At 38.1% G+C, this 27,541-nt stretch overlaps 7 protein-coding genes across 14 annotated transcripts; 3 read left to right on the top strand and 4 right to left on the bottom strand.

The window, feature by feature from the left end:
* Positions 1-955: 955 nt before the first annotated feature.
* Positions 956-1,969, bottom strand: LOC107225258. The gene is made up of 3 exons (XM_015665666.2): positions 1,697-1,969; positions 1,424-1,620; positions 956-1,330 (listed from the first exon to the last, which is right to left on the bottom strand). Exons 1-3 carry the CDS (start codon positions 1,800-1,802, stop codon positions 1,115-1,117), a joined length of 519 nt encoding a protein of 172 aa, XP_015521152.1. The 5' UTR covers positions 1,803-1,969; the 3' UTR covers positions 956-1,114.
* A 276-nt stretch (positions 1,970-2,245) lies between these two features.
* Positions 2,246-7,593, top strand: LOC107225262 (serine/arginine-rich splicing factor 2). 3 transcript variants are annotated; one of them, XR_006902607.1, is made up of 5 exons: positions 2,248-2,556; positions 2,787-2,930; positions 3,264-3,461; positions 3,604-3,697; positions 5,982-7,593. XR_006902607.1 is itself a non-coding variant. In XM_046730251.1 (4 exons), exons 1-4 carry the CDS (start codon positions 2,375-2,377, stop codon positions 3,608-3,610), a joined length of 522 nt encoding a protein of 173 aa, XP_046586207.1. In that variant the 5' UTR covers positions 2,246-2,374; the 3' UTR covers positions 3,611-3,689. The 3 variants fall into 3 exon arrangements, 2 of the variants coding, with proteins under 2 accessions (XP_046586207.1, XP_015521158.1); XM_046730251.1 differs by lacking the exon at positions 5,982-7,593 and having other exon boundaries at positions 2,246-2,556; positions 3,273-3,461; positions 3,604-3,689; XM_015665672.2 differs by lacking the exon at positions 5,982-7,593 and having other exon boundaries at positions 3,604-4,912.
* Positions 7,193-10,545, bottom strand: LOC107225265 (lysophospholipid acyltransferase 7). Its single transcript, XM_015665675.2, has 6 exons — positions 10,191-10,545; positions 9,797-10,068; positions 9,009-9,160; positions 8,700-8,908; positions 8,294-8,615; positions 7,193-8,188 (listed from the first exon to the last, which is right to left on the bottom strand). The coding sequence occupies exons 1-6, from the start codon at positions 10,400-10,402 to the stop codon at positions 7,976-7,978; spliced, it is 1,380 nt and encodes a 459-aa protein (XP_015521161.1). The 5' UTR covers positions 10,403-10,545; the 3' UTR covers positions 7,193-7,975.
* A 341-nt stretch (positions 10,546-10,886) lies between these two features.
* LOC107225254 (cytochrome b5 domain-containing protein 1) lies at positions 10,887-11,950 on the top strand. The gene is made up of 3 exons (XM_015665661.2): positions 10,887-10,937; positions 11,026-11,639; positions 11,720-11,950. Exons 2-3 carry the CDS (start codon positions 11,226-11,228, stop codon positions 11,948-11,950), a joined length of 645 nt encoding a protein of 214 aa, XP_015521147.1. The 5' UTR covers positions 10,887-10,937; positions 11,026-11,225.
* Positions 11,951-16,351: 4,401 nt separating this feature from the next.
* LOC107225255 (HSPB1-associated protein 1 homolog) lies at positions 16,352-18,934 on the bottom strand. 3 transcript variants are annotated; one of them, XM_046731514.1, is made up of 6 exons: positions 18,843-18,934; positions 18,556-18,751; positions 18,196-18,482; positions 17,718-18,099; positions 17,266-17,597; positions 16,352-17,051 (listed from the first exon to the last, which is right to left on the bottom strand). In XM_046731514.1, the coding sequence occupies exons 3-6, from the start codon at positions 18,444-18,446 to the stop codon at positions 16,853-16,855; spliced, it is 1,164 nt and encodes a 387-aa protein (XP_046587470.1). In that variant the 5' UTR covers positions 18,447-18,482; positions 18,556-18,751; positions 18,843-18,934; the 3' UTR covers positions 16,352-16,852. The 3 variants fall into 3 exon arrangements, with proteins under 3 accessions (XP_046587470.1, XP_046587468.1, XP_046587469.1); XM_046731512.1 differs by having other exon boundaries at positions 18,556-18,927; XM_046731513.1 differs by having other exon boundaries at positions 16,910-17,107; positions 18,556-18,927.
* A 597-nt stretch (positions 18,935-19,531) lies between these two features.
* LOC107225259 (probable cleavage and polyadenylation specificity factor subunit 2) lies at positions 19,532-23,561 on the bottom strand. 4 transcript variants are annotated; one of them, XM_046732717.1, is made up of 11 exons: positions 23,432-23,561; positions 22,752-22,922; positions 22,314-22,473; positions 21,878-22,229; positions 21,486-21,796; positions 21,140-21,399; positions 20,835-21,020; positions 20,376-20,745; positions 20,092-20,286; positions 19,820-19,957; positions 19,532-19,668 (listed from the first exon to the last, which is right to left on the bottom strand). In XM_046732717.1, the coding sequence occupies exons 2-11, from the start codon at positions 22,898-22,900 to the stop codon at positions 19,576-19,578; spliced, it is 2,214 nt and encodes a 737-aa protein (XP_046588673.1). In that variant the 5' UTR covers positions 22,901-22,922; positions 23,432-23,561; the 3' UTR covers positions 19,532-19,575. The 4 variants fall into 4 exon arrangements, with proteins under 4 accessions (XP_046588673.1, XP_015521153.1, XP_046588675.1 ...); XM_015665667.2 differs by lacking the exon at positions 23,432-23,561 and adding an exon at positions 23,224-23,397; XM_046732719.1 differs by lacking the exon at positions 23,432-23,561 and having other exon boundaries at positions 21,878-22,189; positions 22,752-22,893.
* A 67-nt stretch (positions 23,562-23,628) lies between these two features.
* LOC107225260 (beclin 1-associated autophagy-related key regulator) lies at positions 23,629-27,461 on the top strand. The gene is made up of 9 exons (XM_015665668.2): positions 23,629-23,862; positions 24,566-24,671; positions 24,761-24,842; positions 25,163-25,400; positions 25,517-25,704; positions 25,946-26,102; positions 26,231-26,407; positions 26,585-26,714; positions 26,814-27,461. The coding sequence occupies exons 1-9, from the start codon at positions 23,663-23,665 to the stop codon at positions 26,979-26,981; spliced, it is 1,446 nt and encodes a 481-aa protein (XP_015521154.1). The 5' UTR covers positions 23,629-23,662; the 3' UTR covers positions 26,982-27,461.
* Positions 27,462-27,541: the final 80 nt, after the last annotated feature.

Genomic DNA, 27,541 nt, shown 5'->3' with positions numbered 1-27,541 from the left:
TTACTAAAATAACGTCCATCACAGAGCACATGAAATTTTTACTCACATTGATTTAATAATATTAAATACGTCACATAGAACGAATTAAATACTTAATACTCAATATTGAATGAATTCTTGTAATTACCGATGATGATTAGTGAGCGTCAAATTAGTTTTTGTTTGTCCTGTGATGTGTATCATATACTTTGTTAGATAGTTGCCTAGGAATGTTTAAGGCAAGAGTTTGGATTGTGCTTGTTTAAATTTTAAATCTGCCGAAATTTATCACAATTAGGTTTTAACCTAGTTCTACTTCCGTTCTTTTCTTCAATCGTATTTGTTTTTTTTTTTTTTTTCATTGAAACAAATAAACATTAAGACTATAGAAAACGCAGGGAATCGTAGCATCATAGTCTTCCAGTCACATATTAACGTCAGTTTAAGACAATATTTTTGGTCACACGATGCTAACACCCCTAGAAAATTCATGCGTTGATTTCAATCTGTCAGCAAACTCCTTAAGTATTCTAAAATAAACACACGATAATTTTGCTCTCCTAAAGCCAATTAATCCTCAGTGTTTTGCAAGCACTCTCTGATGGATGCGATTTCTATTTTTATGCAGTTTGATACCCTTCATTTGGTTCTGTACGCAGTATTATACTCTTCACTACTTCAGGAATCTGCAAAATGTTGTGGCACATAACGAATAAGAGTCGAAGGATCCATGACTCTCTAGTTTCAATTACCAATATTCATACAAAATTACGAGTTTACCTTTATAGTGGTTGATAGGATTTGATTTTAATTTTTACAACAGAAATAAGAATGCGAAAAGAGATTGGATGATGTTTACGTAAATATAAAAAGTAGCCTTAATGAATTTTTCGAGGGCATCTTATGCAAGGGCATTGTTCTGATACCACAGACGCAGCTTCATAAAAATCTTCAATAAAAAATAATGTGTTGATAATTCTGTATTCTGTATACTTTATTCAACATTGTGACAAAGCATTTCACAGGTAATACGTTTTATTATTATTTCTTAATCATGCTATAATACATTACATATGACCACCAATATCTACATTATTCATACCAAGATTATATAGTGAAATTGATCTAATAAACGCTAATCTTGGGGGGCTTTCTTAAGAGAAGGAAGGTCCCAATTCTGCATGCCTGGTTTCTTCGAAACTGCCATGTAGACCAGAGCTCCTCTTCCTGGTATTGGCTTTACCGCCACATATGTTCTGTGATCCTCGGACCATTTTGAGTGGAACTGAATCATCGGCTGGTTAACCGTGTCTTTTAAAATTTCTTCCGCAGACTTCCCAGTGAATTCATCCTGATGTTGAGTGATTTTATTTACATTTCATGATACCCTGATAGTGGTAATAAAAAGTTCTAGAATTTTATATTATTTTGTAATAGATTTTACTGGGTAATCCAAAAATGCCAAACTATTATCCGGATCACAGAGTAAATCTGGCTCAGACTCTAAACAGCCACGCAGAACACCGTCGCGCAGAACTTTTACCACGTATGACAGGAAGGCGTTCCTATTTTTCTTCACTTCCAAGTCAGCTGATTTTATGTTGCTCACTCTGATAAGCCATTTAGTTGCCAATTGTATCTCTGTTGAGTTGATGTAATATCTTGCATGAGTCAAAAAGGAGTAGTAAAAAGCTTTTTTCAGATTAGGTACGCCAACCTTTCTTATTGCCTAAATTCTTGAGCAAAAATTTAGCTATCTCCATTTTTTTGTTGAACTGCTCGTCGTACATTAAGCCGATATCTCTCAGTGACATTTTTTCCATTTTCACTATTTGAATTTCGTGCAGTTGTATTATCAGTAAAAGGTTAAGAGGTGAAATAAAATTTGGGGTGAAAGAGACTTAAAAAATAGAGAGCAAAGTCAAGACCGGATACTCTATCCCACAACGATGATTCAACAAAGTTCACTTTTGTTTATTTAGAAAAAAAAAAAAAATTTAAATAAGAGGGTTTCGTGGGCACAACAATTATTGCATTCTAGTAATTTTCACATATTTATTTATTGCTGTTCCATTTTTTTAATTACATTTATCCTGAAACCGTTAAATGCGGTAGTGTATTCGAACGCGTCACAAATAGTGGGAAGTTTCAAACGCAGCCCGCCGTAAGTGGATTTGACTTCGTCAGTGAATTAATTCGGCGGCGTCCGCGTCGTACGCGCGTCCAGATTTCCGGTTCCGCCGCGCCACCTCCCCTTGTTGAAAGTTTCGGTGCTTCCGTCATTCGCCATCTTGGCATCGTTCGATGCGAAAGACAGAGCGGCGGTTTATTTTGCTTAATTTGGTGTGAATACGCTATTCTATTGTCAGTGAAAGTATACAAGAGTAACAAGAAAATGAGCTACGGCAGGCCGCCGCCCCGTATCGACGGCATGGTGTCGTTGAAAGTCGATAATCTCACGTATAGAACAACGCCGGAGGATCTGAGACGCGTGTTCGAGCGATGCGGCGAAGTTGGGGACATTTACATACCTCGTGACCGATTCACCCGTGAGAGTCGAGGCTTCGCCTTCGTCAGGTAATCTTACATAAAATTACCCTCTTACCTTGCCTCCCAACCGACGATCGTCGCGCGCTATGTTAATTGCTTGAATGTGTACATAAAACGCGTACGTACGTCGTAAACGGGACCCGTGACGTCACCCGTCTCACACGCAGCTGCCGCTCAATATTTTTGCCCCGGCTATTTTCAGTTCCGTATTCGTTATTCTGACCCTAGTACTGTACGCTCTATTCTATTTTCCGCAGATTCTACGACAAGCGGGACGCCGAAGATGCACTTGACGCCATGGATGGACGTCTCCTTGACGGCAGGGAGTTGAGAGTTCAGATGGCTCGTTATGGACGGCCAACTTCACCGCACCGAAGCCGCGGAAGCCGACGTCGCGGAAGGTTAGTCTTTCTTCTATTAACCAGTCTCTCGGTTCATTGTTGACTGATTTCCCTGTTTTGATCCTCATTGTTGCATCAAGATATTGATAACGTATTTGGTAGAGTTTTGTTAGTTCTTTACAATTCCGTTAGGTCGGCTACATGAATGAAAAGCGATTAATGATTTTTATGCAGATGTTCTTACCGAGACATTCCCTATTCTGTGTATTTTGTAGTTGAAATCATCAACCCTTTGTTCAACTTTTGGAAAGAAGTAACGAATTAAATTATTAAAGTCAAAATTCATTTTCAACCGCGAATCGTTAACTTCAAATACCCTCATTCATTTGTCAGATCACGTAGCAGAAGCAGGGACCGTAGACGTTCACGTTCCAGGTCTCGGTCTAGGTCACGCAGTCGCGATCGAGATCGCAAACGATCTTACAGTCGCAGCCGCAGTCGTTCCCGTTCGGACAGCAAGAGCTCTCGTGGCAAGTCACACTCACGCAGCAAATCGCAGGAAAGACAGAAAGATAGCCGTTCCAAGTCAAGGTAAGCATTACTACATATCCATCTTCATACCATTTGTAGTTTATAAAAATTTTGCACCTCAAACACTGGAATAATTAACTCATATCAGTCTTGAATTGAATTGGGAAAATAGTCTTTCTATAATTCATCTTTTTGCTTGTAGGGATTGAAGATGATATGGCTCAGAGTGTATAGCAGGGAACTGATGGATGTGCTCAGTTGCAAAAGCAGTAAAGCATTCTGACAAAACAATAAAGGTATTCCATTATACTCTGTACCTAAGCCACATTACCTTGTTCACATCTTTCTATCATTTATTATATTACCCTACAATGACGCACTTGGGTGGGTTTTGAATAAAAAGAACCTAGTTTAATTATAGTGTAATATACATAAACTACATTAGCAAAGACTTGAGAAAGCTACGGTTTTAAGAATGAAATCTTCAACAATTTAGACGTTTATTATTGTTGCTGATTTAGATTACACCATTAGTTAGGTTTTGTCATGAACATCAGATATTCCTTTGCCATGCTCTTTCTCGTGATTCAATTTGATACTATAATTAATCCGACCTTCTTGTGATCTAAAACAGTACCATGTTGACGTTTTTTATTTTTTCAACACCATATAGAAAACTACCCAAAAATAAAAGTAAATAAATAATTACAATTGTATGTGGATTACACTTCAGGTAAATAGTCGTATTCCATATTTTTGTATAACAAGTTTGAAGTTATCATTGAAATTAATGACTCATCTACTTCTAAACTAAATTCATGAGAATTGTAGTGCAATTGTGTAAGGTTGTTGTGATACGAGTGTTCGCAAGCTATTTTTTTCTTTACAAATTTTCAGTACAATTTTTGTAAAAGAGTCATCATATTTGCACTATTCAACTCGTTTGTAATGATAGTTTTCATCATTGAAAATAAAAACGGTTTCTTGCTTAAAATTTTCTATCCCTTGAAAATAGCTCTTAAAACTTCAATATTTTTGCTTCATGTCGAGTTTTCACAAGATTGTACGGATCAAATTCTCTGACTCAGATGTTTCCAAATCTTTTTGTGTAATATCATGAAAAAGCTATAAAAATCGTGCGAATTCAGTAATTCAGTCAGGTACTACAGGTAGATTAACAATTGAAACAAAACTTAGAACAAGTAATTCCACGCCCTATGGAGATTGGAACACTAAACTGAACTTACAAAAACCTTCAAAACTAATTGACAATTAAATCTAAATTTGTACAGAATCATTGTACTCTGATATTGAATGTAGTTTTGCTCACATTACCCTTAATTAGATTGACCCTACCTGAGCATACAAATTTTCTTTAACTTGTATTAGAAGTTGAGAATCATGATATGTCCGAGCGTTAAACTTAAGTTCTATGTTCTGTAGTGCGATTTACAGGTTTGTTTGTGTAAATTTGCCATTTATAATAAAGTAAATTATGCTGCAAAGGCTAATATTTTTGCTTGAAATTGAATCAACTAATAAAAATGAGTGTTGTATAGATCTAGAAGACTGTAAATGTTCTCTCAGTGATACATCATGGAATTAATATTCCCTGTAGTAGTTTTGAATATCAATAATTACTGCATAATTTTAATCGTATGATCGATGAAATTTGATAGGAATACCTTCTCAGCAATAATCGTAACATTAATGATAATAATAATAAGAAGAAGAATAACAATAGTAGTAATAGTAATGTTCGTATAATCATAACAATTGTAAAATGGATGGATAGCCTTAAAGTTGCCTTTGTATTCTCAGATGAGTTCGAAAGTATCATTGCTGACTTTATTAAAGTTTCACTTGATAAAGTATTACCATGTAGTTATTAAATTGGCAATAATGGGTCGAAAATTTTATATGCCAGGTTTCATGTTTGATATTATGAATAATTAAATAAAGACGATCTTGATATACTCAGATTATTATTTTTCTTTTTTTTTTTTTCAAACTATTTTGATCACGTTGATAAATTGTCGGTTTGCATCAGTTTTTAAAACAAGGTTTTTTTTTCATAATTTGAAAACACATTTTATTTTTGTGCTGTTCTTCGGAAACAGAATTGTGTGTGTGACTCCGCGCATTTTTACAAGTCCACATAATTTGTGAACCAAAGTAAAAAAAGTTGAAATCTTTACAGGTTCCTTAGAATAACAATATTTTTTTTATGCACTCACTAGTTCTACACTGAATATAACATAATACATGGTAAAAATAAAAAGTGTGTGACAAAATTGGCAGTGTGCTTGGGGAAAAAAACAATGAAACCATGAGATACATGTAATGTATTGATTTGGGTATGTTTATCATTGTTTCATCTTGAGAATGCTCACTTAAACAATCATCCATCTCATTTTAATGTACCCCATAATTTTAAGATTTTAAAAACAGAAAAAACACATGACATCCATTTGATATCCGCTTGAATCGTCAATACTTGTATAATATAAATGATAGAGTCAAATATGGAAGCAGCGAAGTTATTTCATGTAACTAAGTTGTTATTTTATGGTGCCACAGGCGGTGGGAAGGAGTGGCGTGGCGAGTGTAGCTGATGATGGGGGTAGCTGAGTAAGCAGTAAGCCGAGTAGCGGGGCTGTAAGCAGTATGCAGTGTGCAGTAGCGAGCGAGCGGTTGGTGGTCTGGTGAAAGCGAGTTCGCGACCAGTCAGGCGAAAGTGTGCGAGCGTGAGCAGTCTGGGGGGTCAGAGTGCTGAGATATTGCTGAGAGCACTCGAGCACAGAAATTGCCGAAAGCAGCCAGAACTACGCTGTGCTGTCGCAGCCGATCTTTACTCGCAGGTAGCACGAGAATCACCAGACCTCGCAAGCAGCAACGCATATAGCAGCAATGAACAGAGTCTACCTTTTTTTTATACACATTCATTAATATTCCTGATCACGAGATCCATATGTGGTTCTGTTCAAGTGTTTAATGAGTGAGAGGATGGCTGCAAAAAAAGGATGAGTAAAAACATGCATTCCACCCACTTACCACTCTGTCCTTTTCCTCCGATACTACACAAGGAAATTTCCCGTATTTATGCAATGTGTAGAGTTGGCAAAAACTGTGTTTTGAGCGAATCTCCGTACCAAGAACACATGTTAGTTTTAATTTTCCTTTTCGTCCAGCCCCCTCAGTTCCTCATTAACAAACCATTGATCTCAAAATCAAGAATTATTGGTGCACGTGTACAAAGGTTTCTCGTTTCCCAGTAAATTATAAAGAAAACAGTTTACTGTTGATCATCATTAATTGAATTGTAATAAATGATAATCAAGGAGATAGTCTTTACAAGTAGTCTTATGGTTTTGTTCATTGAAGTTTATTGTTTGTGCTACGTTCTGAGTTGATACGTGTTGAATTGATTACGTTCTTCTACTTTTCATATTCTATAAACGTAACATTTGCTTGAAATCAACAGTAAACGTTCTTGTTGGGCTTGCTGATCTATGTTACTTTGTGATGGTTATATTATTCGTGGGTTAATATGAAAGACGTCTTCCGTTTAGTAGTCTACCATTCAGAAAATTGCCACTACTCCTTAATAAATGGCATAGGCTGGGGATATCATGTGTTTTTGTGTATCTGAATTTCAGGAATTCGATGGTCAACAATTTTCGTAGTTGAAAAGGTAAGATCTTATATAATTGGTGACAATATAAAGTAAATGGGGTATTTTTCAGATTGTTTGAGTGGATTTGTTTTGCATATAATTTTTGAAAACCAACATGTCTTTGGCGTAATTTAAAAATGGGAAAACAGTCTTAAAAATCTAGTGTCAATGATCAACATTTTTAAGCCTAAACTCCCAGGACGGCTATAGTTCACTTCTATTCATTTTGGAGGTTTTTGAAGAAAAATAAATAAGTAAAAGCAACAGTCAGTCTATTGTGGGTTGCTAGTTGAAGATGTTGATACGTAACCCAAGATTTTAAGAATTTTTTAGATTTTCTAACTAACTTTATTCCTAAAATCAAAGTCGAAGGGTTATCCGATGGCCATGATTTAAAAATATAAAAATGCCCCAAATGCACAACTACCTATACATATGTATAGAAGATTCTCCGAGGACTTCAAGGGATGTGGAATGTACTTTTTGAGATGACAATAAATACGATTTTTGGTAACATTTCTTGACTTTTAATAACACCATGATTCTCTCTCACACTGTCTTGTAAAATTGTAATTAAATGCATTCAGGAATACTTCCTGTAAATTGACAAGTTTACCTACTAGTTTTCTCCATTTTTATTTCGAGATTTTTTGCTCCTCGTATCAGGTAAATTCATATACTATCTAATTTTACATAAAGAGATTTGATAGAGATTTTGAAATATTTCTATGAATAAATGTATACCTATGTATACATACCCACTTAAACGTAAAAGTATAATTTGAGATTCGTAGTAGATACATTAGAGTTAACGTAAAATTGTAATAAAGGTACAAAATATGTGCATGCATGCTAGAATAATAATGAGATAGAATAACAATTTTCAACAATCCTGAGATCAACCCTCCTTGACTTTAGGTTTTACTAAAATGTATGGTTGCAGAATTCTTCCAATCACGTACAGTACGGCCACAAGCACTTGGCCCACATAGTAAACACTGCCATAATAGTTGAGTGCATCTCGCAATTTGAGTACTTGGAAAGAAGCTGCTAGATAAGACATGCAGAAAGTTTTCATGAACCATCCCATGAAACCCCAGCCTTTCTTTGCCTGTAAGAAATTCAAGTTTTTATAAACATTGAAACAAATAATTATGCTGCAAAATACCAGAAATATCGTCAAATCAATTTTTGTTACATATAAACCTGTACTAACCAGGCTATTCTCTTTACTTTGTTTGTAGAATTTCACGTAAATGTCGTCCATTGGCAAATAAAACACGACCGAACAAATGCAGATGTAATAACCGGCATAATATCCATGCCATAGAGCGGATATAAGAAATGTAACTGGTACTCTGAGTACTTTGTGAGGAAATCTTTTATACACATATGCAGCCATCCAGTATTGTGTGCATGTGTTCCACATCTTCATGGCTACTCTGACATTTGTACAGCTCTCAACGCCCCACGTGTTGATGTTATGAATAGTCTCAAAATCGATATCTTCAGCCTTTATCTTCTCTGGATTCTTACTCCTGTAGAAGGAACAGCGGAAGTAGTGATCAAATGAACAGTTTCATTTCTAAATAAAGAAGGGGAAAAACATAATTCATTCTCACAAGTTTTCAAATGCCTGATAGTTCTTCGGCCCTAGACCAGAGATTGTCGTACAGCTCGTCGGATAAGCCCCTACTCCAGCCATTGTGCAAACGCATTCGGAAAGTGCCATGCCTGCGTAGATCCTCATTTTGAATACGAGAAATGATGGGTAAATATACCAAATTCGGTACCAGAAGCTACGCTTCATGAATTCATCGGCCAGAAAGTACTAAAAAAAATTGAAAGAAGACGTGCTGTTTAAAATAAAAAAGTTCGTATACAATTCAAGTTCTCCATTCTATCGTATGAAATAAAGTAGGATCATTCACCTCTGAAGGGTAGTAGTACCCTAAGAGGAGGTAGATTGTACTGTAAACTGCAATTTCTTTCAGTTTACCCAGTGTAACTCCCCAGTGATCCGCGATTTGGGCAAATGGTCTGTAAATTGAATCCCAGTATGTCCTGTAGCGATAGTACGGTCCTGTAAAATAACAAGTTATTGAGACTCTTGTCATTTTCGTGCTGTGGATAACAATCGTATTTTTACTGATCGATTAAATATACAAGTCATTATCATGCACAGTCTATTTGAATATACTATTTGAATATACTTATATACTTAACTGGTATAATGAATATTGACCTCCACATATGGAGTGACTGCATTTCAATTTTAAATCTACATTGAATACTACAAGTGAGATTTGTGAACATTCAAACAAATTTAGATTTCAAGGATTATGACTGCTTTGCTTTTGAAAAAAAAACACTTATAGATAAAATTTAAACCGTTGCTGCTATAACTAATCGTTCAATCAATTTACATCGATCAAAGAGACCAATCAGGACAAAGTTAGTAACTACAGCCTCGCAGGGATCAAGGGCTTTCCCAACTATAATCAATAATAGTATTCTGAATCTAGGAAACATACCGAGAAGACATGATGAAAGAGCAAACTAGGAATTGATTGATGATATCAGGTCCGTTTATCAATGGGCCTTTTATCATTAACTGCCTGATATCTGTTGCGATTTCAAAAACTAGTGTTGACTCTCTTAATTTCCTGGAGAGTTGAAAGCTACAAAAGCTACCAAATAATGTGACGAAGGTTGTTACCAGTCAATAGCCCTGCGTAGTTAAAACCATAGTGGAAAACATCAATGAATCCAACTTTATCAAAAGCTGGAGATTTGGCACCCGATGGATCATCAGCTGGTGCCGTTGCAGCTGAATTGATTTCAAATGCCAGTCCAACCAACTTCAGTGTCAGCATCATCTGTATCATATTACCAGGTCCCGATGGTAAAGACAATCCGTACCAATCAGCCAGACGAAAGAAACCCAGCAAGTAGAAGAACGTGAAGGCAAAACTAACGATGTGACATTGCCTAAGGATTGATATAATATGTTTATGAAAATAATTGATATGTGGTTTACAATATAAAATACAAATTAAAGTAGCAGTCTGAACAATAAAAACAATAATAGCAAATACAATGGAAAAGCGTACTTCCAAGATAAGCGAGTAACAATTACTGCGTTCACAAGGGTGACGAATATCGGATGAATTATTTGCGATCCAGTAGCTAGGAATGCCACTGCAAACCCAACTCCAGTGCCAGTCCATTGCTTTGCTAAGGGATCCTTTATTTCTCGGTAGCAATGCCCGAACCCGATACAAAAAAGAAGCAGTAAGACGTAGACGATGTCATCCCACGACATTTTTCTTCACGGGTTTGGGTCGGTGCGAAATTTTTCACTGCCGAGTGGCAGTCAGTCCCGTGCAAATAGCAACTCGCTAGTCGTAAATATCAACCAGTCGATCCGAGACGCGCGGCGTGACTGCTCGCTGCGTGTGCCGCGGCCACTACAGCTTTATGAGCAAGTTATAAGAGCGGCAAGTGACACGCGTGTAAGCGTGTAAGTCTATCAATGCCGGTAGGGACGTTGTTACTACATGATTACGAATGTATCGTAGAGCGATAGTAGCTACTGTATCGCAAAGATGATATTTGATGTAGCTAAGATATCAAATAAGAGGTCAAATATTTGACGGCCGATAGCCTTCTCCTCTCGGTGAATAAACATCATGTCTAAAATAAAAGGTTCTTTTAGGTACGAAATTAGGAATGAATAAGATTCTTAATTAACTGAAGGAACTGGAGGTAGCGTAATGGGGAAATCAGCAACAATGCCTAGTATACGGATAATGAAACCACGCAAAGAAGAAATTTCGTATTCAGCTTACTTCTAGAAGGTAAAGGAAGTCCCGCGTGTATCGGCTTACCCATTGTCCCGGTTTCATGTTTTTGCGACGAGTAATAAAGAAGAAATTGCCTTCGTAGCTGATCGATAAAGAAGATTGTTAGAAACATGACGTATTCACGTCCCTCTTTACTTCTCGCTCACGAGGAAACAAATGTGTTTTCGATTAAAAGACAATCAAACATTTAACTCTTCAATGCAATGGCACGTGTTCCGCGCATCGAGGATACGAAATGTACGCTGAAAATTAGCTCCGTGGTACAACCTACACGAAAACCCCATGATGGACCGTTACTATCTACCAACAGAAGTGGTGATCCACAACTCCCCGAAGGACTGTTGGGTTTCCTATCTCGGGGGTGTTTACGACTTGACGGATCTCTGCGGCCTGTATCAAGGCAGTGATCAGATCAAACCGATCCTCGCCCACGCCGGCAAAGATATAAGCCACTGGTTTGATCACCGCGTAAACGACATCCGGCACTACGTTCATCCGGTGACAGGAGTCGCCGTACCTTACTGTCCGCATGGACCTATTCCTGACGTCAATCCTGCGGCACCAACTGCGTCTTGGCGACCTTTGGATCGCTGTCCTTGGTGGCTAGAAGAAAGATATAAGATTGGGAATCTTACTAGAAATCCGAGACCTTGCAAGGTCCTGAACGTCCTCGTCGGTACCCAGGCAGTGATATCGGTGAGCATGAGAAAGTGGAAACCTGATATCGGGGTTTATCTTCCTCATTACTTGACTGGGATAATAATTGCCGTGTACAGGTTTGCGAGGAGGATAACATCGAACGAATCCAGGAACGATTTTTGGGTTTCAACAACCATGGCGTCTCGTACACTTGGAAATTCGAAGGAAAAGACATTGATTCTCGCTGCACCTTGACCGAAAATGGGATCCTTGATGAAAGAGATCGATTCATTGCCGCTGGACTTCCAGATGATTTTTATATACCTTGCTTGCTTTGCTACTACAATGACGATCTAACTGAGGCTTGAAATTGACAGAATGAGAAATAAATGGATCTTATTGCTGTCAGACGGCAGGGTTTTTATTCACAAATGGGTCTCATTTTGCAGACTTATTATGTCACGTTTGCATAAAATTAAACTAGTTAATATTTCAAGAGTCCGTGCCATTAACGTCTATTTTTAAGCAACGCTTCTACACAATGATTTCTCCTCAAAGCTGTGTCAGTTACCGTGTTCAAAAGACATTTCTAAATCTATATAATGAAGTCTCTGCAAGTTGTGGAATTCTAGTTGAACATTATGAATCATTGTGATGGCGAAACTGCAATCCTCCCTGTGAAGATAATTGTACATTTATACAACTTTCGTTTACACACAGGCTTGACCCTCTAAAGGCAACCTTACATACTTATATTACCTAGGAATAGGACTGAGGTGAATTTGGCTAGTTCCTGTTTAGCATTAACGAATTCGCACCTATATAATACCACCGTACACTTGACACTCTGGTGATTCCGTTTCACTATTTATAAATTAAAAATTATTAATTGGGACCATTTTTATGAACAAAACTATTTCTGGGTAATATATATGGGCTGCTCGGGTAAGGATATCAGATAATGGCTGCCGGCAGAGGGTTAAAGTATATGTGCGCTTCGAGGCATATACACTACATGACGAAAGCATATCCCATTTTTGTGTGGCGGGCTCTAATTGGCCGACGCTCGTCTCACTGAATCGGTAAAAATGATGACAAAAAATTCAACACAGTTGGCCTTGTGTTTTCTTCAATTTTCTAAGGAGAAATTTTTTTTTCTGAATGGATTTGTCCAACTTTCTCCAATCTAACCGGGCAATCATAAATGCAAACAAGGCATCTGATACAGCGTCAGACTCACGGCTGAGGAAGTACAGAAAAGATTATCAGTTTTTTGGCTGTCACTGTTGATCCGTTGATCGCAGCGTAATCGGACTTACTTATTTTTTGGGCGAAAAGTTTTTGCTCTCAGATTCGATTTTTATCACCCTTTTCTCACTAATTGGACCCCCAGGAACTCAGAAAACGCAGCAGAAAGTGCGTCGGACCAACAGCAGAGAAATAGCGAGGGAAAGAGCACTCGCTGAAAAATGGCGAAAACTCGGATACTGGTTTTTTGGCTGTAACTTTTTATCCGTTGCTCGCAGCGGATTGGAGCTGCGCCCAATCGATTCCTGTTGCGAAATCACGTCGGAATAGTGCCAGAAAGAATTTATTCAAGCACTTTTCAAAATCGCAAAAATTTTCGCCAAAAATACAAAGGGGTTAGCCTTACTTATTTTTTGAGCGAAAAATTTTTGGTCTCAGATTCGATTTGTACGACCCTTTTCTCACTAATCGGACCCCCAGGAACTCAGAAAACGCAGCAGAAAGTGCGGCGGACCAACAGCAGAGAAATGACGAGGGAAAAAGCACCAGCTGAAAAATGGCAAAAACTCGGACACTGGTTTTTTGGCTGTAACTTTTTATCCGTTGCTCGCAGCGGATTGGGACCGCGCCCAATCGATTCCTGTTGCGAAATCACGTCGCAATAGTGCCAGAAATAATTTATTCAAGCACTTTTCAAAATCGTAAAAATTTTCGCCAAAAATACAAAGGGGTTAGCCTTACTTATTTTTTGAGCGAAAAATTTTTGGTCTCAGATTCGATTTGTACGACCCTTTTCTCACTAATCGGACCCCCAGGAACTCAGAAAACGCAGCAGAAAGTGCGGCGGACCAACAGCAGAGAAATGACGAGGGAAAAAGCACCAGCTGAAAAATGGCAAAAACTCGGACACTGGTTTTTTGGCTGTAACTTTTTATCCGTTGCTCGCAGCGGATTGGGACCGCGCCCAATCGATTCCTGTTGCGAAATCACGTCGCAATAGTGCCAGAAATAATTTATTCAAGCACTTTTCAAAATCGTAAAAATTTTCGCCAAAAATACAAAGGGGTTAGCCTTACTTATTTTTTGGGCGAAAAGTATTTGGTCTCAGATTCGATTTTTATCACCCTTTTCTCACTAATTGGACCCCCAGGAACTCAGAAAACGCAGCAGAAAGTGCGTCGGACCAACAGCAGAGAAATAGCGAGGGAAAGAGCACTCGCTGAAAAATGGCGAAAACTCGGATACTGGTTTTTTGGCTGTAACTTTTTATCCGTTGCTCGCAGCGGATTGGAGCTGCGCCCAATCGATTCCTGTTGCGAAATCACGTCGGAATAGTGCCAGAAAGAATTTATTCCAGCACTTTTCAAAATCGCGAAATATTCGCCAAAAAAGCAAAGGGGTTAGCCTTACTTTTTTTTTGAGCGAAAAATTTTTGGTCTCAGATTCGATTTGTATGACCCTTTTCTGACTAATCGGACCCCCAGGAACTCAGAAAACGCAGCAGAAAGTGCGGCGGACCAACAGCAGAGAAATGGCGAGGGAAAAAGCACCAGCTGAAACATGGCGAAAACTCGGATACTGGTTTTTTGGCTGTAACTTTTTATCCGTTACTGGCACCGTAATCGGACTGCGCCCAATCGATTTCTCACGCAGAATTACGTCGGAATAGTGCATGAAAGAATTTATTCCAGCACTTTTCAAAATCGCGTAAATTTTCGCCAAAAAAGCAAAGGGGTTAGCCTTACTTATTTTTTGGGCGAAAAGTATTTGGTCTCAGATTCGATTTTTATCACCCTTTTCTCACTAATTGGACCCCCAGGAACTCAGAAAACGCAGCAGAAAGTGCGTCGGACCAACAGCAGAGAAATAGCGAGGGAAAGAGCACTCGCTGAAAAATGGCGAAAACTCGGATACTGGTTTTTTGGCTGTAACTTTTTATCCGTTGCTCGCAGCGGATTGGAGCTGCGCCCAATCGATTCCTGTTGCGAAATCACGTCGGAATAGTGCCAGAAAGAATTTATTCCAGCACTTTTCAAAATCGCGAAAATTTTCGCCAAAAAAGCAAAGGGGTTAGCCTTACTTTTTTTTTGAGCGAAAAATTTTTGGTCTCAGATTCGATTTGTACGACCCTTTTCTGACTAATCGGACCCCCAGGAACTCAGAAAACGCAGCAGAAAGTGCGGCGGACCAACAGCAGAGAAATGGCGAGGGAAAAAGCACCAGCTGAAACATGGCGAAAACTCGGATACTGGTTTTTTGGCTGTAACTTTTTATCCGTTACTGGCACCGTAATCGGACTGCGCCCAATCGATTTCTCACGCAGAATTACGTCGGAATAGTGCATGAAAGAATTTATTCCAGCACTTTTCAAAATCGCGTAAATTTTCGCCAAAAAAGCAAAGGTGTTAGCCTTACTTATTTTTTGGGCGAAAAGTTTTTGGTCTCGGATTCGATTTTTATCACCCTCTTCTCACTAACTGGACCCCCAGGAACTCAGAAAACGTAGCAGAAAGTGCGGCGGACCAACAGCAGAGAAATGACGAGAGAAAAAGCACCAGCTGAAAGATGGCGAAAACTCGGATACTGGTTTTTTGGCTGTAACTTTTTATCCGTTGCTCGCAGCGGATTGGAACTGCGCCCAATCGATTCCTGTTGCGAAATCACGTCGGAATAGTGCCAGAAAGAATTTATTCCAGCACTTTTCAAAATCGCGAAAATTTTCGCCAAAAAAGCAAAGGGGTTAGCCTTACTTTTTTTTTGAGCGAAAAATTTTTGGTCTCAGATTCGATTTGTATGACCCTTTTCTGACTAATCGGACCCCCAGGAACTCAGAAAACGTAGCAGAAAGTGCGGCGGACCAACAGCAGAGAAATGACGAGGGAAAAAGCACCAGCTGAAACATGGCGAAAACTCGGATACTGGTTTTTTGGCTGTAACTTTTTATCCGTTACTCGCATCGTAATCGGACTGCGCCCAATCGATTTCTCTCGCAGAATTACGTCGGAATAGTGCCAGAAAGAATTTATTCAAGCACTTTTCAAAATCGCGAAAATTTTCGCCAAAAATACAAAGGGGTTAGCCCTACTTATTTTTTGGGCGAAAAGTTGATGGTCTGAGATTCGATTTTCACGACCCTTCTCTCACTAATTGGACCCCCAGGAACTCAGAAAACGTAGCAGAAAGTGCGGCGGACCAACAGCAGAGAAATAGCGAGGGAAAGAGCACTCGCTGAAAAATGGCGAACACTCGGATACCGGTTGTTTGGCTGAAACTTTTCATCCGTTGCTCGCAGCGGATTGGGACTGCGCCCAATCGATTCCTGTTGCGAAATTACGTCGGAATAGTGCCAGAAAGAATTTGTTCAAGCACTTTTCAAAATCGCGAAAACTTTTGCCAAAAATACAAAGGGGTTAGCCTTACTTTTCTGTTACCAAAACATCTTTCGTCACAGAATAGATTCGTGTCACCCTTCGCAAAAAAAGCAATTGAAGTGGCATGGTACCAACAGCTGTGACAACATGAAGAGTACACAGGGGTATTATTCATTTATTGAATGTAAGACAGGATACATGCAATAGTAACAATACAACATCATATATACAGTATCCTGCACATGTACATTGCACCTGTGCGTAGGACAGGACTTTGGCTATTCTCACAAACTACAAAAATAACTATTTTATCCCATCATTTTCGCATGCCGCTTAAAGTAATGTATATTGCACTTTTTCTGCCTTATATTTTCGTTGTGTTTCACTTTATGTTACATATTATTTGGCTACTTGTTGAAGTACTATACACTGATACTCGCATATATGCACTAGAAATAAGGCATATTGAATAAACTGTAACTGAACTGAAACAAAAGCTTCGTAGCTATGAATTTTTCATATTCCTTGCCCATCAGGGATGACACGTTTTCCGGCCGTAACTGTTGCCCGACGAATTGGACCCTCAGAAACACAGAAAGGTTGCCAAAAAGAATGTAGGACCAACAGCAGCCGAATTACGAAGAAAACCTTTCATTTTTTAGACTGTAACTCTTGATTCACTGCTTGCAGCGTATTCGGACTGTGCGTAATCGATTCATCTCGCCAAATTACGTCGGAATAGTGCATCGAAGAAATAATTCTCGCGATTTTCAGAATGGTCACAATTCTCACCAAAAATCCAACGGGGATAGTATAATGTTTTCTCAGCAAAACTCTTTCGTCTCCGAATCTACTTGTACAAATCTCTATAAACCAATTGGCTCTCTAGGAATGCGAAACAGACTTCTAAAACAGCGTGGGAACGATATTCACTAAATTTTTCGAGGTCGAAATCATAATTAGACAATTTATGCATTTATGAGTATAATTTCATGCAAAGCAGGAGAAATTAATCATTCAGTACAATTATAACACGTAACGTATAATTAGTTGTTCTAGATCACCTCAGATGGCTTGAGCGTAGGATGAGGTGTGTCACTTTCTCAATAACATCAGGATGACAAAGGGCATTAACTACGTCATTTCTTATTTGTTGATGCACCGAGCTTTGGTTGGAGCTATTCATTTCCAAATATTTGTGTTTAATGTCTGGGAATCTGTCTCGATTTTTTGAAAGCAATTCTTGCAATTCTTCATTTTTTAATACAGGAATGAGTGTTACGTAATTAGAATATTGTTCCACCAACTCCTTTGCTGACCAGCGAGTTTCTTTAAATTTTTTAACTGATGGTGAATCGTCTTTTTCAACATTGCACTTCTCAATACATGTTTGTATCTGAAATCAAAATATATTCAATGCAAATGCGCTCAACAATGAACCAGTACGGTCTCAATTCAGAAATGGCAGCTTTATTGTATGTAATGACTCATAAACAATGAAAGAGATTGCTCTTACTAATCTCACAGCCTCACTTGGTGCGTCAAGTGTTTTATCAGAAGTAGGAATGAATCCTTTTCCAATCTCCTTGACTATCAAATTAACAAGAGCCTCGCCGACTCTGGAGTGACAATCTGCTGCTAGTGGAATCCATATATTGACACTGATGCTTAAATCAATGGATTCGACATAATGCCACCATCCATTAGGGACCAGTAATACCTGTCCAGGTTCCAGTATTACCATTCTTGCTTTTGGGTCAGTTCTTAGTAGAGCTTCCTCATCATCTTTTGATGGGCAAAAGAAATTAAAGCTACTGTAAACTGTTGACTCCTCATAGGGGACTCTTGTCGGTTGAAGTTTGTTGTGAGAGTCTGGTGAAAATAAAAGCCATCGCTTTCTGTACTTGATAGAAAATCATAGCACAGATAGTTATATGTATCAGCAAAGAATCAGTGTTAAACAAGGTCAATAATACCGCTGCATCGTTAGTCACCTTCCATGTACTTGAGCCACTAGATTACAGCCGTAAGTGTCCTGATGACAATTAGTATGTGCTCCTTGGCTTCCAATCCACAATGTGGAATCTTCACCCCGTTGGTCGAACCCAAACCTTTTCCAATCAAATGATGAAAGTATTTCAGGATGATGACTAAACCATTCATGCATATACTTGTAATCAAAGTACTGCCACTCGTTACTCTCCACTAGAGTTCCAACATTTTGAAGAAAGTTTCTCATGGTCATGCTCTTCACATCGCATTTAAAATCCCATTGTGGTTCCTAAAAGTACGAAAAAGTCTGAAATATTGGTACATCCATAAGTACTAGAATACAAATGCTTGAATTCCTGTACCGTCGTTCTGGCATTGAAACCAATTCTAAATGGCAGCTTTAAATCTCCAAGTTTTTCAGCGAGATCATTGGGATTCCAGTCAAGGAATTTCCATAAGTATTTGCCATTGGAATCTCGTAGCAAATTATTAAAGACTACTGGTTCTATCAACTGAAGAATTGCATGTCTCAGCGTAGTCTCCGAGGGTTCTTGAAGGCTAGATGTCGATTGCATATTTGAAGATTTACTATGACGGTATTTAGGATAATGTGGGAAGTATATTTGGGAGAAATTATACTTCGTGGAACCTTGTTTTGGTAGGAAGTATCACCCGTTATAAACGAAAAGCCCTTAAGCCCATTCAATACTTAAGCAAATCTAACCTGCCCTAACAAACATACTTGTGTTAGAGATGGCGCTAGCTGCGCAAATGAACGAACTGACGCGGTTTATATGAAGATAATATGAAGGGTTCAGTGCCAGAATAGCCTAACTTGTCGGCGAGGCTCACTATACAATCGTAAGCCATTTAAAATGAGTCTTACACTGAATCCTTCATGTGTATATACGACTTAGCATCTCTGTCAGTTGCAAAAGAATTTGAAGAAATACGAATACAACCGATAACTGTTTGACAATGTTTAATATACCTGAAACAGGAATGACAAATTACCCAGAACTTGTATTTTCTTCATTGTGTATTGACTTGTCCTCCTTTTTAGCAAACTCCTCAAATTAGACAAATTGTATATTTCGGCAGATAATTTCGGAAGTAATGTGTATCCTTAAACTCAAGTCATAATAATAAAGTATATTCTTCAGTCGAAGTGCAGGGACTCGGATTAGATTTTGATGTATGCGTGCTGATAACAAATCTTGAACTGATGTTTCAGCTTGTGATTATCAATGTTAAATTGGAGTTCCAGAATACTGTCCATTGAATGTACTCTTATCAGAACATGAAAGTAAAATGGGCGAACATATTTTTTTACGGTAATTTTCAGTTCGTTATTTTTATTAGAAATCAAATAAACTCTTTAATCAAACAATTGCATATTGTTCGTACAGTAGCTCTCGCACTTTGTAATATTCTTCGGAAATGCATCCCTCGAGGATCACTTTACCTGCCTCATGCTGTAAACAGAAAACTGTCTGTAACGATTGCCATAGTATAGTATCGTAATAAATAATATTTTATACAGCTCTTCTTCTGCTAATGAAAGATTTTTTTTTTTACTAAAATCAAAGTACATATATAGAAATCAGTTCCAAGAACTGTACTTACCCTTCTAACTGCAATCGTGTTATTACAGCACCACAGAACACCACCACTGAATTCTGACGGAATGTTACTACGATTTAATACCTGCTTGAAATCAGATAATTTCAGCTCATTTATAAAAGTCGTTTGATGTCCTGGAACCTATAACAGAAGAAAACGCAAAAGTACCGAGTTGCTTTTCCACCAAAAGAAATAAAAATTCTTAACGGATACTGCAAATATAAAACAAAAGACGCTCTTTTCAAACTTGATTAATGAAATAATAAATTTAATACCTCGTTGAGCGGTAGAGGTTCAAGGGTAAGTATTTGGTCCGCTTGATCAACGATTTCTGAAGAATCTGTATCAGCAACAGCATCGCGACGTATTTGATCGCGAACGGTCATCAGTGCGTCTATCCAAGCAACCTCTGTGTCTCCTCTACCCTTGGAGAAATTCAATCCACTGACCAATGCGTCTGTTAAACGAACCTACAAGCCCAAAAGTAGTTGACAATCAAAAGGATGTAAATGACAACGTTCAATTCATGCAAAAATGTTAAAGGAAAGAAATTGCGCACTTGGTAAATATGTGTTTCAGTCGTGGCGTCTAGGGTTTCTCCTCTGCCAGGGATGAACACTCTTGCTCCAGCGTTCTGAGCCTGTTGAGCAAGAACTTCGGTATCTTGTTGGGAGCCCCTGACCAAGACAACACGTCTGGGTCTGAGCTGTGCAAGAATTTTTTGCAAAGATTCACCGTCAGAGCGACCCTCGAAATCTATGTACGTCACAGAAGCATTGACTGTAACTGTGCGTGTCATTTGAATACATTTGGTTGGTATGTCTGCTGCAATTTCTGGCTGTGGAGTGGCATCTTCTTGTTTTATTTCAACGTTCTCTTTATTGTCTTCCATTTCAGGCGTCGCTTCAGCTATTTTGTAGTCTTCTGGTCTAAAACATTGTCGATAAGAGATCAAACGATTATACTGTCCCGATTAAAATTTATGTAATGTAGTTTGTTGCAAAAATTTTCTACACACCTGATAATTTCCCCATACTCGTCCACTTTGATTTTCTCTTCTATGAATGGAAACATTGGATGCTGCTTCTTACTCTGCTTGAAAAAGCCTGGCTTGATTTCCTGTTTCACCAACAAGTCGTGCTTTCCTTTTGCACCACCAACTTCTATTTCGTCCTCAGATTCTGAACTCACATCTGCTGTTTCCCTGATGAAAAAACGTGTTAAACATTGTATCATTATTAATGCTACTTTTTTCCAAGTAACTATGGCAATTTCTTTCACATAGTTATTTTGAAAATAATTTTCAGCCTGAATCACACTCACATTGCTTCTTGTTTTATTTGTTCTTGCTTTAACTTTTGCTTTTTCTGATACTCTTCTAACTCAGCACCTTCCAATTTGACACGCCTTTTTATTTCCAACGTGATGTTTCTGTTTCCACCGTGTTCCACCAAATCTCTCGCTAACGTACCGGGAGAGGTTCTGCTGGTAAGTATAATGCTGTTTTGCGGATTGCTGCACCATTGCAAAAAGAGTTCTCGTGAGAAACCACATTCCATGTCAGGTGTGCTTGCCAAAACAACCTAATGTATGAGTGAATTAGTCTATTTTAGATATAAATATGCTTCCAACTTTATACCTAATAATGGCAAAAAATTTTATTGCACACCTTAGGACTTGGTACTTGATTGAGTTCGGCCATACTGTGACATAACTGTAAATGCTTGAATTGGAACGGATTGTTCCTGGCCCCTTCAAAACTCCGCATCAATTTATCGCTCATCCACTCGATTTGTGATTTGGCAAACTCGACAACGTTATAACTAACATTGTTGAGAAGTGCTAGCGAGTAGGCAAGCAAACCAGATTCCTTATTTCGCCAAAGTTGATCCAACATGTGCGCCAGCTCCAGTACTCTGCCAGCTGTATCTACCCCTACCAGAACGTTGCCGCCACCTCGAAGAGTTTGTAGAATATTTGCTGGTGACGAAATCAATGTTAAGTTTTTATCAAGCAGTGTGTTGTCTTGAGACTGAAATTCTCAGTGCCGAAGCTACTCACTCATAAGCTTTTCGTCTCTAGTTCTCCGCCTGGCTTGCTGGTACATAGCATTAAAAGCATCAGTAATTAGCAGGGAGGGACGTTGCAGCCTTTCCAATTCGCATCCGTTCAAGTGCCTCTCCTTTTTGTGATTGAAGTCAACCGCATAAATGATGTCTTCTTCCCCAACCTTAACAATCTTCCAAATAGTTCCACCAATCATGTGGCCTGCTGGCAAAGGCGTCAATGTCACTCCATAGCCTTTACCTTTCATTGAGATGCTCTGATTATACTTTAGCTGAACTATCTTATCGAATGCAGCGTCAACATCATCTAGCGTAAACAAGTCGAAATCCTCCATGTTATTACGAGACTGTAAGGAAATTAAGTGAATGTTATTTTTCAACATACCAAGGTTATTGTTTGAATACATTCAATAGTTTTGTTGAATGCTCACCTGGTACATATCGTACATGAACATCTGGCCCATTTTGTAGACTGGAATTGTAGCATATATTGGACAAGTAAGGCCACATTTTCCCACTAAGTACGGTAGAGCACCCAAGTGCAATGGATCTGGGTATGACAGTAATACTGCATCGATTTGGTGAACGTGTCTAAAAAAATAATAACCATAGGTAACGAATGGATAAATTAAAACAAATTGTACTTAATATTCCAACTATTGATAAACGAGAATGGTCCTAAAATAAATATTTTTTGGACAGTACAACGGTAGTAAGTGTCGCAAAAACATAACTTTGCAATTGCAAAATGTTTAGCATTTTAAAACCTATATGAGAGGGTAGGTCAGGTTTCTGATACCGAAACAAAAGCCACCTCTGTGTGACAACTATATTTTGCAATTTAATTACAATCAGGAGAGAAGTTTCACCTCTTGAGCTCCTTGATGAAATCCTGATCGAAATTTTCATCCCATCCACAATCAAGGAGTATTCTCAGCTCGTCGACTTGGAGTATATAACACGGAGGGGATTCGTCCATCGCTCCGGAAATGGCATGAAGTTTGATGATCGATGTCATGATGACTCGTGGGTCGACGTACCTAAAACAAGGCCGTTTTGTCATATGTGTCAATACAGAGTATTTTCAATACCCATCAAGCACAGAACATGGAACGAAGTGCTGCAAAAATTTACATTGAAGTGTAAGTAGACATGAAGAAAAAAATGAGTCGAGGTCTTATTTAATATTTAGCTGGTTCAGGCTAGCATTGGAAAAAAATATAGAATAGAAAAATTTTTGATCGTTAGGTCGTGATTATAACCTGCTAACGAAATGTTTTAATTGCTATAGAAAATGTTAACGATATAGCGATTTGCTATAGTCATACAATTCGGTTATACCTTGTACTTGTTAGAGTAGCGGTGATATTTAAAAACTAGCGAGTAAAAATATCATTTCACGTCATCTGAAACGACGAGAACACATAGTAAGTACGAAAACAAGGTGTATAGCTTTATGTGTTGATTTCTAGGTTATGTGTGTCATCGAGCCACGGACACTAGCGACCAGGCGCGTCGTAAGTAATATTAAGAAATCAGCTGCTCTCACGATGCAGTAATGGCGTGTGCGAGACGAAATTCAAGTTGATCTTGACTGACATTTATTCGTCGAGGTGTATTTCACCTGTAGAAAAGTAAATTTTCTATTCCAAATAAATAGATGTGTTGATAAACGGCAGTTTCGTAAAAAAACCTACGAAGAGTGACAGAATTAAATTGTGATAAACATCGGATCAGCTGATGAGTGGCAACAGTGAAACGAGGCTCATTGTTTTCGGTTATGGCGACAAGCAGCTCTGACGGATCTTGTGCAGCGCCCGCAGATTTTCAGCTTTCATCCGAATTGGGAGTCGTTGTCAGCCGTCTGAGCGTCAATTTACTAAAGTGTCCGCTGTGCTACAATACCCGTAAAATTTTCTACTGTAGACACTGTATTCACAATGGGGATTTCGTACATTCAACTTCTGTTTACTCTGAACGGTACAGTCGGCTCGTGCAAAGATGCACCCCGCCATACGTATTGTTATTGTATCATATTTTGTTTTTCCCTTTATTTTTACACAGTATTTTTATTGTTATCACCACCAATTTATCCAAATATCCATCATTCACTTTTGTTTATCCGATGTGATAGATTTACAATAATCATTTGTTAACTTATCCAAAAACCTACCTATATGATCTCAACAAAATATCTTCTTTATGTTAAATTTCTCTCTGCTTGGCTCTGATCAACGTGTGATGAGTCACCTGCCTGAGCTACATATTTTACATGATATCATTTCAGAACAACATCAGATTTTTCCTATTGCACTATTTATTTTAAATATACTCTTTCTTCTCCGATCCTGTAATCTTCATGCATAATATGCATGCCATAAATCGTCTCCAGAAAATATGCGCATTAGGGTCAAAACGCACTGATATGATTACGTTGCAGTCAATGTTAGTTTGCAGAATTAATTGCTTTACTCGGTTTTCTTTTATTGCTTTTAACTACACTTGAATCAAACGATTCAGACGCTTTTATCACTCTTGTTGCAAAGATGTTGACTTGTAGTAATTGCTGGGTATATCGCTGAAATTCTGGATAATTTTGCTGTCCAATATTGACTAGTAATTCAGAGAACGGTCATGTGTATGTATTACCGACGTTATTCATAATCTAATTCATGTTCCTCAGGTTTGCGGATAAACAGTTACGGTTGCTACGGTTGAAAGCCGCAAAGTCCCAGCTTGAAGAAAAATGCATGAAAACCCTGGAAAAAATTAAATACAAGGACAAACTGGTAATATAAATTAAGTAACTCATTATCAATATCGTAATATACATTCCCATGAAAAAACAGTTTCTTATAACTTATTGTTCTGCTTTTAGATATGTGATATCAAGACCTGTAAAGATCGAATCAGGCTAGTCCAGTCTTTGGTGAATGAGACGAAGCAAAATATAAACACAGGTATTGCATAGGCAAGATTTAGGTGAAGTATGTTGCAGACTCATGGTGTCTAGCCACCAAAAAACCCTGATATTATCAAATTCTCCTAATAAAAATTCTTTTCAAGCAATCGCTTCATCAAACAGTAATAACATGTTGAAATATTTAGGTATCAAATCATTTCGACCTTTTATTTTTCATAGAATACGAGCTGAAAAGATTGTTAGTCGACATCTTGCGAAGTGATAAATTTTAAATACTGTATTTGCCGTACATCATGGCGGTATTGAGTTTTAATAGTGTCGGAAGAAATAGCATGTATATTTTTATTTATTTTTTAGGTAATCAAAGATTAAACATCCTTAAAGATGTTAATGCGCAATTGGCATTAAGATTGCCGAGGCATGAGGACCGAGTAGATAAATTGCAACGATACGTAATAGGAATAAAGGCGAAGCAAGAGAAGGAAAGGGAAGCTGTTGAAAGAAAGAAGCAGTTGCACAAAAAAGTTGTTAGGATGGCTACCCAACAATTGATTGATTATATTTTTCCCATATCGCAGATAAAGCCCAGCCGAAGGTATGATTACTGTTTACACAATGATATTATAGTCTTTCACATTATATTTAATCACTCATTGTCAGGTAAAAATTGTGAGAAATATAAAAACTACTGTCATTATTTCATCTTCAAAGTTTATACAGCAGCGAAGATGAGAGTGTCTGTGGAGACTTGGTAAGTTGCGCACTTGCAGATGCTTCCAGGACATCTTACGTTAGGGGCAGGTGGGTTAATGACACTGAGAATAGCCTGGAAATGCAACATTGCATTGTAGCCCCAACTTTACCAGGAACCGGAGATTATTCTGCTTATTCGGTTTGGGGTACGTACTCTACATTATATTGAACAAAATTGTTCTCTTTGAGCTTGTAAAAAACTGTAGGGTGATTCCAAAAATTTTATGACATTCACAATACTTTCAATTTCTCGCTTAGAGTACATCCTCAATCTTTTAACACAAGTAACAGTCTTGTATAATCTGTGCGATTCTCCGAATTTGAGACAGCAAAATTTGCATTAAGACTTTCGAGAAAAAGGTAATTAAAAAAATTCATAATTTATAGTGGCGGCCAACAAAGATGGTGTACCAGGAGGAAACAAAGAAAACGCTATGCACAATCCGGGCTACAATATTAGCGCAGCTCTGACTTATACAACACAACTCGTTAATGTTCTGGGATTTTACCTGGATGTAAAATTACCATATAAACTGCCCTATAGGTTTGTTTCACAATTTTTGAGATTGGCGAAATTTTCTATTAACTACATTATGATAGATAGCATATTTTCATTTCCAATTTTTTTTTTTTTTTTTTTACCAATTTTTTTTGTTTGTTATTGTGTTCCAGTGATTTTTGCAGCAATGAAATGACGGACCAAAAGTTTGCCAGAAAAGTGGCCAGGCTCAATAGCAATGTACTGCACTTGTGTTTTACACAAAATACAAATCTTTCGTATTTACATCCCACCCACACATTGCAGAACATTATGCACTTGCTCAATACTGACATCAGCAATCTTGGAAGGTAAGTATTAAGCACTATTGATGATTCGTAGGTGAATCACATTCTTTATCAACGAAAAATTCTTATAGTGATTGCTACCATTTCATTTTCACACTTCGGAGTAATATTCAAAGTATTCTTGTTTATATTCAAGATCACGTAAATTCGATTAACTATGTCTTGTGCATCTCTGATTAGAACTGGTCCAATCGAAACGGATTTACCAACTGCTGCGCTGATGCAAAGTCAACTGATTCCGGATTTAGAAGCTAGCGATGACTCCGCTTCAGATGACGAGGAAGACACTCCCAATTGGGAATGGGAGGCTGTGAGTATTGCTTTGTTCTGAGTGATGAATTTGTACCATGCTTTGAGCTTCACTAGAAGTCCAAAGTAAATTTTAAACTTTGCCTATCTGTATGCCAAGGTACCACATGTTATTTGCCCGGAGATGATGGTGCCAATTCCAGGGGGAATGATGGGCCAGCAATCATCGGCAAGCATGCAGGTGAACCAAAGTGTGGCCGGTGGACTTGTGACAAGTGCAGCAGCTAGCATAGCCTCGCTATGGCGAGGGTGGACTGCCAATAAATAGATTATAAAAGGAAAAAAATAGGACTCACCACAAGTGAGTTGCAGGAAATAAACCCAAAGAGGTTTTTCCTGCTTTGAGAGAAAATGCCTCGGTGTTTTTTGAGGATATTTCTCTCACGAAATTGTGATGTTTGCTAAATAACCGAGCACATCAGCTCTTGTTATACACGTGGAACATTAGGCACAATATTATTCTCTTCTGTGACATGTGTCTTTTAGATTTGTAAAACATTTTTTTAATTTTAAATTAAGAAACAAACATCGCTCACACGCTGCAGCTATGATCATTAATGAATTTTTTAAAATGTATTAATTAAATATATTTTGTCTCGGTACACAAAAAAAAAGAAAAAAAAAAAAAAAATTTCCCTCCAGTTGCCTTTGGCTAATGAGCTATCTCGTTGGCATCATTAGTAGTAGCTCACCGTGTGAAGCTATGTTTAAATATCCGTAGCAATGGTGCTACTTGCAATTAAGCAAATATCCTAAACGTACAATCGAAGTGTGTTCAGCCATATCTCCTTCAGTTAACAACTGATGATATGTAAGTTTGCTACTGTC

The sequence above is a fragment of the Neodiprion lecontei genome, chromosome 2 (genome assembly GCF_021901455.1).
Source record: "Neodiprion lecontei isolate iyNeoLeco1 chromosome 2, iyNeoLeco1.1, whole genome shotgun sequence".
Lineage (NCBI taxonomy): Eukaryota > Metazoa > Arthropoda > Insecta > Hymenoptera > Diprionidae > Neodiprion > Neodiprion lecontei.
Note: the sequence above shows the minus strand (reverse complement) of the source record. Positions and strands in the feature narration are given on the sequence as shown.

Bases quoted from the DNA above. Each gene is read 5' to 3' on its own strand.
- LOC107225262 (XM_015665672.2), top strand. From the start codon at position 2,375: ATGAGCTACGGCAGGCCGCCGCCCCGTATCGACGGCATGGTGTCGTTG. The intron at 2,557-2,786 runs GTAATCTTACAT...TATTTTCCGCAG, and splicing joins CGAGGCTTCGCCTTCGTCAG to ATTCTACGACAAGCGGGACG. The intron at 2,931-3,263 runs GTTAGTCTTTCT...TTCATTTGTCAG, and splicing joins GGAAGCCGACGTCGCGGAAG to ATCACGTAGCAGAAGCAGGG.
- LOC107225255 (XM_046731512.1), bottom strand. From the start codon at position 18,768: ATGCAATCGACATCTAGCCTTCAAGAACCCTCGGAGACTACGCTGAGA. The intron at 18,483-18,555 runs GTACAGGAATTC...TCGTACTTTTAG, and splicing joins GTTTCAATGCCAGAACGACG to GAACCACAATGGGATTTTAA. The intron at 17,052-17,265 runs GTGATCTAGAAC...TTGTACAAGTAG, and splicing joins CTACGCTCAAGCCATCTGAG to ATTCGGAGACGAAAGAGTTT.
- LOC107225260 (XM_015665668.2), top strand. From the start codon at position 23,663: ATGGCGACAAGCAGCTCTGACGGATCTTGTGCAGCGCCCGCAGATTTT. The intron at 24,672-24,760 runs GTAATATAAATT...TTCTGCTTTTAG, and splicing joins TTAAATACAAGGACAAACTG to ATATGTGATATCAAGACCTG. The intron at 25,705-25,945 runs GTACGTACTCTA...CATAATTTATAG, and splicing joins TTCTGCTTATTCGGTTTGGG to TGGCGGCCAACAAAGATGGT.
- LOC107225259 (XM_046732717.1), bottom strand. From the start codon at position 22,900: ATGACATCGATCATCAAACTTCATGCCATTTCCGGAGCGATGGACGAA. The intron at 22,474-22,751 runs GTGAAACTTCTC...TTATTTTTTTAG, and splicing joins TTCATCAAGGAGCTCAAGAG to ACACGTTCACCAAATCGATG. The intron at 20,746-20,834 runs GTGTGTAGAAAA...ACAATGTTTTAG, and splicing joins GAGTATGGGGAAATTATCAG to ACCAGAAGACTACAAAATAG.
- LOC107225258 (XM_015665666.2), bottom strand. From the start codon at position 1,802: ATGGAAAAAATGTCACTGAGAGATATCGGCTTAATGTACGACGAGCAG. The intron at 1,621-1,696 runs GTTGGCGTACCT...TCAACTCAACAG, and splicing joins GAATTTAGGCAATAAGAAAG to AGATACAATTGGCAACTAAA. The intron at 1,331-1,423 runs GTAAAATCTATT...ACTCAACATCAG, and splicing joins TGGCATTTTTGGATTACCCA to GATGAATTCACTGGGAAGTC.
- LOC107225254 (XM_015665661.2), top strand. From the start codon at position 11,226: ATGATGGACCGTTACTATCTACCAACAGAAGTGGTGATCCACAACTCC. The intron at 11,640-11,719 runs GTGAGCATGAGA...TGCCGTGTACAG, and splicing joins GTACCCAGGCAGTGATATCG to GTTTGCGAGGAGGATAACAT.
- LOC107225265 (XM_015665675.2), bottom strand. From the start codon at position 10,402: ATGTCGTGGGATGACATCGTCTACGTCTTACTGCTTCTTTTTTGTATC. The intron at 10,069-10,190 runs GTACGCTTTTCC...ATCAATCCTTAG, and splicing joins GTTACTCGCTTATCTTGGAA to GCAATGTCACATCGTTAGTT. The intron at 9,161-9,796 runs GTAACAACCTTC...GTTATTTTACAG, and splicing joins CTACGCAGGGCTATTGACTG to GACCGTACTATCGCTACAGG.